General features: G+C 34.9%; 1 protein-coding gene across 1 annotated transcript in view; it reads right to left on the bottom strand.

The window, feature by feature from the left end:
- Nucleotides 1–4535: 4535 nt before the first annotated feature.
- Nucleotides 4536–8503, bottom strand: part of SREK1IP1 (SREK1 interacting protein 1) — a 33676-nt gene continuing 29708 nt past the window's right edge. Inside the window, exons 4-5 of the mRNA XM_068990754.1 lie at nt 6927–6999; nt 4536–4725 (exon numbers count right to left, since the gene is read on the bottom strand). Coding sequence (XP_068846855.1) covers nt 4536–4725; nt 6927–6999 — 263 coding nt within the window. The remainder of the gene's footprint in view (nt 4726–6926; nt 7000–8503) is intronic.

Genomic DNA, 8503 nt, shown 5'->3' with positions numbered 1-8503 from the left:
TCTTGATACACAGATAAAAATAGTTATATTACTAATCAGATGTTGCCTCAGGTGAAAATCTCAGTTGAGAAAGTTAGTTAAGGCGCTGGTTAGTCTACTTTTGTTGCTTAAGGGCAAGAGCAGAGGCCATAAAGAGTAAGAAGCAGGAAACTTAAGAGACGGGCAGGCCAGCAAAATCCTCCTGATTCCCCAGACTTTCGGAAAGGCAAGCTGGGGTTGGGCATGCATCGTGGGTTATGCTCTCAGGGAGGCAACCCAGTTCTCTGGCACTCTGCAAAATTTTGGAGGAGTTAGGAGGAGATAAATGAGGTCTGAAGACCCTGGGCTCTGCAAGTGAAAGTATCATTTAGTGGACGTAAAAAATCCCTACTATTCTCGGATGCCAACTGCCTGGGAAAAACCAAGTCTCAGTACTCGTATCAGCTGCAGTCTGTGGAGCACTCCCTGCTGAGCCAGGGAGCCTGCGGGAGAGCAACAGGGCTCACTGAGTGGACCAACTATGTGTGACACTGTGACTTTGAAGCAGCTGTGCTTCATAATATTCACAATATTGAGACAAAATATTAAAAGAAGGCTTACTGAATTATGATAGTGTGTACATTGAAAAATACATTTTAAATGATTTATTTTGACCAAAAATACTAACATTATGACAGTCAGAAATAACCTAAAATAAAACTAAAAGCAAAGCATTCCAAATTATGTACATATGCATGTAATTCTGGGAATGGGTGTGATAAAGAAGACAGTAGCTTTTTAGAAAACTTAAGTTACTACAGCTTTTAGAAATAATCAGAACTTAGAAAAGTGGGCCTAACAGAAAATCAAATTTTCAAATTATTCTTTATGTGGGCTTCTGATGAAAGCAAGTTCATCCTTTAAAAACTGGGAATTGGATTATGAAATGGATGGAACTAAACCCCAATAAAAGTCACTTCTTTCCTTGTTCGTTGTTCAGTCACTAAGTTGCATCTGACTCTTTGCAACCCCAGGGACTGTAGCATTTTTTTCTTAAAACTCGCCGGTGGGGTCTCTTGCTTACAGATAAAGTCTAAGCTCCCAAACATGGAGCATAAAACCTCTTTCTCTTGTACCTAAGAACCTAGAATGGTGGTCTTGATTCTTACCACTCCTGTCCTACAAAAGGCTTGTAATTCTTGACACACACACCCCAGCCTTGTCTACTGTGGGCTTTGTTCACAGTACTCACTCTGTCAGGAATTGCTCTAACTCCCACTCTCATCCTCAATCAAAATGTACTTCAGGCATTACTTTTTCTAGGCAGCTTCTTCTAACTTTTCCAGACTCTTACGTACTCCTTGAAGTCTTCCAATTACTGCAGTTTGTACCTAATGATGAGTTTGCTGATTACCCTACCAACTAACCTCTGAATTCCTTTCAGAGAAGCAAATGTGTCTTATTAATCTCTGTATCCCTAGTTATTTAACATAGTGCTTGCCATGCTAAGTTCTCAATAAATGTTTACTGAAGAAAGGACTCAACGGCATTTATCTAGACTATTAATGGTAACTCATCAATCTAGTTTAAGGTAACCTAAGGCATGTAATTTGAGAGGCTCATAAATACAGATACATACAGTTGTTTTACTTATTGATGTTTTAGCCTCAAAGAACCAAAGATGTAAACAGATACATATTCTGTGACAAACTGGGGATCTCTCTGAGAGGTTTTAGCCAACAGATGATATGGAGAAAAGAAACAGGGAACTGGGTAGGGTGTAGGTCCATCAGCTCAAAAGCAATAGTCTCAAAATGTTCAGATAATCGGGTTACAGATACAAATCTAAAAATAAATTCTGTCTGCGTCTAGTGAAAATGACATACACTGAGCGGTAAGGATGTGAACCAAATGGCAATTATCTGCTTCGAGAAGTGACATGTGTTTACCAGCTATATTAATAAATTCAACCTTTACCACTACAGAATGCTACCTGCTTATCTGCGGCCATTTCTAAATGAATATAATAATTTATATTCCTAAATGAATATAATTTCTAAAGTATTATTATTTGAATTTTACTAAAACATTGATAATCATATATGTTAAGGATTACAAGGGATCTCAGAGATAATTCGGTACAGTATTTTATAGATGAAAGACATCAAAGCCCAGAGAAGGTAAATGACTTTGTTGAAGGTCATGCAGGTAGTCAGAATGACGAGGATTTTTGGATTTTTTACTACCAAGTTCAATTTTCCTTATGCTACACACTGCCTGAGAGGAAATGTCACTAATTTACTCCTACAATATATTAGTGAGATTTACATCCAATCCTAATAACAATAACAAGATCACTTTAGTAGAAATTATTTTAGTAAAAACAAATGTATTTTATTCAGGTGAGATCTTTCATAAACTATTCTCATACTATGGGAAATTTAAGCAAGAACTATTCCAAGATTTTTTTCTGGGAGGAAAAAAATTACACATTAAAATCTTTTAATTTGCAAACTCTAGTAGTTAATGAAGGCCAAATTTTATACAACTCTCCTGAGCCACTGAACATGCCACCATTCAAAAAACAAATCTGACAAGCCAATTTATTGTCTCTACAATTAACAGAAATAAAACTTATAAATAACTGGATTGACTCTGTGTCACTACAATAATCACTTATAACCACATTACACACTCAATACAATGAGACCATCTAGAAAGTGCATGTAGCACTTTCTAATCATCTTTTTAAAGATGGAATTTTTTTTTTAACTTTTTTTATTCTGATAACCAAAGGACTGTATTTTCATAAAGTACTGGTTTTAAAAATAAACTACAGCAAAGGCAAAACAAACCCTTAAGAACCTAACAGCTCTGTGTTTCTCTCTGAATAACTGACTAACACATTTAAACAAGTGGAGGTCTTTTAAAGGCGGCTACTGGACTGAGCTGGGTTATATAAAAGCTTCCAGTGCCACAGCATCCATAGCTGCAATGCTAGAACAGGGATGTGGACGCAGCTTCCCTAGAGTCTGCGCCTGGTAAGCACATGCTCAGAGGAGCTATGAGGCTCTCCCAGGCTTACTGAGGTCATGCCAACTAGGGCTGCTGGGTGAAGGAAGAGTCAGCACACCTTTCCAGCCTGGGAGGTTATGTATACTTACCTGATTTCATCATTATGAATACACCTACAGCCACGTATGTAGGCTACCAATTTGCAACTGCACCACAGTGAGGTACTCGGCAATCTTTGGTGCTGTGCCATGATAACTAGCTGACTTTCGATGCTGCTACAATAAAAAGTATTTAACTTATAGGATGTAAGGGATATTGGAGTATTTGGCAAAGTAAGTAACACTGATCATTGTGAAATTAAAAAAATGTAGAAACATTTAAACCTACTACTATGTATCTGACAATGCTGACTCATACAAAATTTTCATTATTATATAAAAGCTTTCATGATGTAACTCCCTGGCTCTTAAATTTTAAAAAGTACAGAATAAAATTCTTAATCCTAAATTTTTGTCACTGCTCCTGAGATTTATGACTTAAGTAAGAGAAACACCCCAAACTGGTCATATTATGAAATCATAAATTCAATGGAAACCTGCTTCAAAACTACAAATTATTTCAGACAAATAAATATATATGTTCACATTTATAAAAAATTTCCACATTACTCATAGAAACAAGCTTCATAAAATTTATATACTGAATACAATAAAAATCAGTTCTAATGAAGATTTAGCTGTTGTCCTTCTAAATAAAAAACTCTGTGTTTGAGGTATTTCTTTAAGACATGCCAATATGGCACATTTGTAAAACAACCCAGGAGTCTGTCCTAAAAATCCTGCCCAACACAGCATCATCTCTACCAGACTTACAAATAGGTTGAACTAGACTTGTCTTTTTAAACAAGGAAGAAATATTTTGTTACAAAAACGAAGGAGGCAGGTACTAGAAACTCTGCATCTCAGAAAACAGTGAAATTTTGTTATAAATATTTTCATTATCATATTCCTGCTGACACCATCCATTGAAAAAGTTCTAGTCAAGACCAATAGAGCAGCTTCATCTCCTATGACATCCAAAAAAAAAAAAAAATCCAAGTGAAGAATTTCATTATCTTAATAGTAATATATTATCATAGGATATAAAGCTTTTAAAATTTTCCGTGTCAAGCCTACCACACTTTATCACTGGAAGATAACCACTTAATCCAGCAATATTCATTTACTGCTAGGTAGATTGCCTGTGTTGACTGTAGTAAAGCAATTTACAATCAGCTTATGAAGTAATAACATTAACACAGAAAAGAATACCAAAAATGATGAGTTTTGTTGCACAGATATCCATACTTGGGGCATGGCTATCAAGTAATTAGACTGATTCAATACTCTATAATCATAGCACATTAAAATATTGTCAGACAATAATGGTCCTATATATGAAAAAACGTCTATATGGAAATGGCTGTGATTTATTGCAAAGCATAATTATATGGCAAATTTCAAAGAAGGTGAAATAATTTTCAAAATTAAATTTTTAAATTTAATAGCTCAGGCCAGTCTCAGTTACTTTTTGGAGATTTCAGAACTGTTAGGGGCAGAGGAATGCTTTTCCTTTTTTCTCTTCTTTTTGTCCTTTTTGTGATGCTTCCCCTTTTTTGACTTACTCTTTTTCTCCTTTTTCTTTTCTTTCTTCTGGTATTTTTGCTTCTTTTGTTTTGAAGTGTCCTCTTCAGTGGAACTAGATGAATAAGACCTACGGGTAATAGTACATACTGACTGATAACTGTATTTATGGCTGATGGGTGCATTTAAATGGAATCTGAACTGCTTTGAATCCTTCTTGGAACAAGGTGAGAGTATAGAGAAACTCAAATGTGCCTTTTATATCTGTATGCTCTTAAAATACTGTAATCAGAATTTTTGCCACTTAGCCAGAGAAACTAACAAAATAAATATCTCTATTCTGCTCAATTCCAGGTATGAGTTTTAAATTCAGCAAGGATGAAAAAATTTTTCTGTGATTTTCAGTTTCTCATCCTGTGTACCTTCAGTGTACCCTTCAAAAGCTTTCTTATAAGGCAAAGAAAGGCATTTTATACACTCATTATATACACAATTCACTGTGTATACAATAATTTGTTAGTTTATTCTCTTAGAAGAGCCACAAAGAATGCAGTAATATAAAAAGAGCCATAATTGTACCTCCATATAAATATATGAAAGCTGAAAATCGGCAAAATAAAAGCACTTCTGTTATTTCTTTTTTATTTTTCAAGTTAAAGTACTTGATTCTTTTATACACAGAGTGATACAGATGAACAGTTGCATTCCATAATAATTTTCAGTAGTCACAAAAGGATACTTTTAAATGTATAATCTAAATAAATGAGAATGATTTACCCAAACCCCAAATAAGTAGAACAAAACAGAAACTGAGTTAATTTATAATAAAAAAAGGTATCTCAGAGTTAGATGGGTGATCTAAACATGAGAAGTTACAACTCAAACTAAGAAAACCTGACAGAAACACACAGGAGAAGGAAAAGTAAACCCAGGAGCCCACGAGGTTGCGTCTGTAGAGAGACTCGCTGTGCGAATTCCTTGGCTGCCTCCCTGGATCAGGGACCCCGAGTCTCGGGGTTTCTGTAACAGTGTGTTCCTTCCTTTTCATTGTTTGCCCTCTCAGACTCTGGCTCTCCTGAGCCTAGTTTCTCATGCGTTCTCTTGCACTCTCTTCAGTCCTGGTTTTCTCAGCTCTTGCCTGCTTTCCTGTTTTCAAGGCCTTCTTGACCTCTACATTCTGACCAGAGCTGCTTCTTTGCCTATACTTTTTTCTTTGCCTTTTTGGACTTGGATTCTCTTTTTTAAGGCAGAATGTTAAACTTTAACATAGCAACTACATTAAGTGGCATTATCTTCGCTAAAAGTGTACTTAGAAAAGTTCTTTTAATTCTGGGCTGTGTCTGAATGGGGTCTGCAACTGAGCTACAGAATCAGTATATGAAAATTTGGAAGAAAATAGAAAATCTCACTTTTCCTACAAGGAATCCATTATCTTGTGCTAGTGCAAATAACACAACAATATACTAATCAGACTACATTATACACTGAGCTCCACCTTCCTTCATTAGTTCTTGCATTGGACACTGTTATTTAACTCAACACCTGAAAGTGAGTTAACTTCCAATATGTATAATAGCTGAGGTGTTAGAGCTTATATATTCCATGCTCCACAAAAACTACAGAGATAACACCTGACATGCAGAACCTACTCTATCAGAGAACTTAGGCCCAAGCTAGATATTACTACCTGCTAAATACCTTAAATAGTGCCTATATGTACATGCTTATTCTGGTATAAATGAAAGTGCACTCATGAACCAAGGAAGAAGTTGCCTCTTAAGTCTTTGGATCAATTTCTTTACCCAGTTGCTGTTGAAAGAGTTGACAGTAAAAAAAAAAAAAATCATAGGTAGTTAAGAATTCTGAAAGACCTGAAGGAATTTTTAGCATGACAAATAGGTACACAAATCCAATTAACTAATGAATTAATTAATTTCATTAATTAATGATATTCTGAGAATACTGATATTTAAGCCCCAACTTCATATATATGAGGACAAAATGTGTATGTGAAGAATTTCAACATATGTCCAAATTAAAACTTGACTAATGTTCCATAATTTAAAAATTCTAGAACACAAATAGAATACATAAAAGAAGCAGGTGGGGCTATTATTTATCTATATCTTAATTTGCTCCAAAAAAGAAAATTTAAGGTATCTTGAGTGCTGACTCTATTTTTGAATCCTGACATGAAGGATTTTGTTATTTTACTGAAACAACCAAACTCTCATTAATATTAAATTAACTAGACTGTAATGTGAAAAATAAAATTTTTTAATCCATCCTATATTCAGTCCTATTTTTTTAAAGAAAATGTTTAAAAAATACCTCTTCCTTTTTTTTTTCAACTTGATTTTCTCTTTGCTTTTTGCTTTTTTCTTTTCCTCTTCTTCATTAATTCCTGCGTGTTGAGGGGAAAGAATCAGGTCACCATCAGTTTATATATTATTGTGGTATGTAAGCATTGTTTTTAAAAAATTGGGGTACAGCTGCTTTACAATGTTGTACAACAAAGTGAATTAGCTATATGTATACATACATCGCCTTCCTCTCGCCACCACTCATCCCACCCTACCCACTGAGGCCACCACAGAACATTGAGGTTGAGCACCCTGCGCTGTATAACAGCTTCCCAGTAGCTGTCTGTTTTACACACGGCAGTGCACATTTGGCAATTTCAATCTTCCAATTCACCCCACTCTCTCCTCTTCCTTTGTGCCCCTGTCTATTCTCCACATCTGTGTCTATTCCTGTCCTGTAAATAGGTTCATCGGTTCATTTTTCTAGATTCCACATATCTCCTTTAATATATGATATTAATATTTTATACATTTAAAAATTTTGGTTGTTGGTTGGTGAATTTCACTGGTCAGGATCTGCACTTTTCTTGTAACAATGTCCCCTTTCTTGATTATTTTTACTCATTAAAAATCTAATAAAAACACTATGTTTTTAATAAAAATTTCAAATCAACTACGTATATTTACTAAAAACTTCAAGTATTTCATTTCTAATTCCTAATCAATGTTGACAGTTTGGTGGGTACTATTTCAGGCCTTAAGAAATGAAACAACACAATCATGTATAATTTAAAAAAATTTTCCTTTTCAAGCAAAATTAGGATCACAAAATCCTAGGGTAATGGGACAATAACCACTAATATTTATGTTGTCAGTATCTAGGACGGAGAGAATACACACTATTTTCTAGCTTGATTTTTAAATACACAATTTGGTGTGTATTCTTCTAGGCTTTCTCTATACATAACTAAATTCAAACATACATTCACATATACAAATAAAGTTACATGTAAGTCTCAAGTTTTTTCTCATTTGAAAAATGTAGCATATATAATATTTTTCAACTTACTTATTTCACTTAACACTTTTAAAAATATTCATTTATTCTAGCACTATTTGCTGAAAAGACTTTTTCTACACAGAATTGCCTTTTCACCTTTGTAAAAAATCAGTTGAACTGCTTCTAGGAAGATGAAGTAGACATATTTTTCCTATTCCTCTCATTAAGTATAACTACACATCCCAGACATAACAAAAACAAGCATAAGACTGACAGGTGAAAAGGCAGACACTAGCTAGGGTTCTTGTATAATCTAGAAAATGACCCAGTACTGAGTTCCCTGAAATGTCTTTTTGCTTCATACAGCACAGACTTAAGAACTACAAAGCTGGCAACCTGGCAATGTCAACAGGTGGAGACAAAAACGCCCCACCAAGAATCTGCTCCTTCTAGTCAAGGACCAAAAAAGAGACAGCATAGTGACAGGAAGCTTTTAGATAATAATTGCCATTCTCCAGGCAAACACCACAGAAAAAAATGTGGCACCACCCACATCATCAAAGGCTGAGTGGAAAACACAGACTTCCTCCCTTGTGAGGCTGTGA

Source organism: Capricornis sumatraensis, chromosome 18, assembly GCF_032405125.1.
Source record: "Capricornis sumatraensis isolate serow.1 chromosome 18, serow.2, whole genome shotgun sequence".
NCBI classification, from domain to species: Eukaryota; Metazoa; Chordata; class Mammalia; order Artiodactyla; family Bovidae; genus Capricornis; species Capricornis sumatraensis.
The sequence above is the reverse complement of the archived record's forward strand: the minus strand, read 5'-3'. Positions and strand labels throughout refer to the sequence as shown.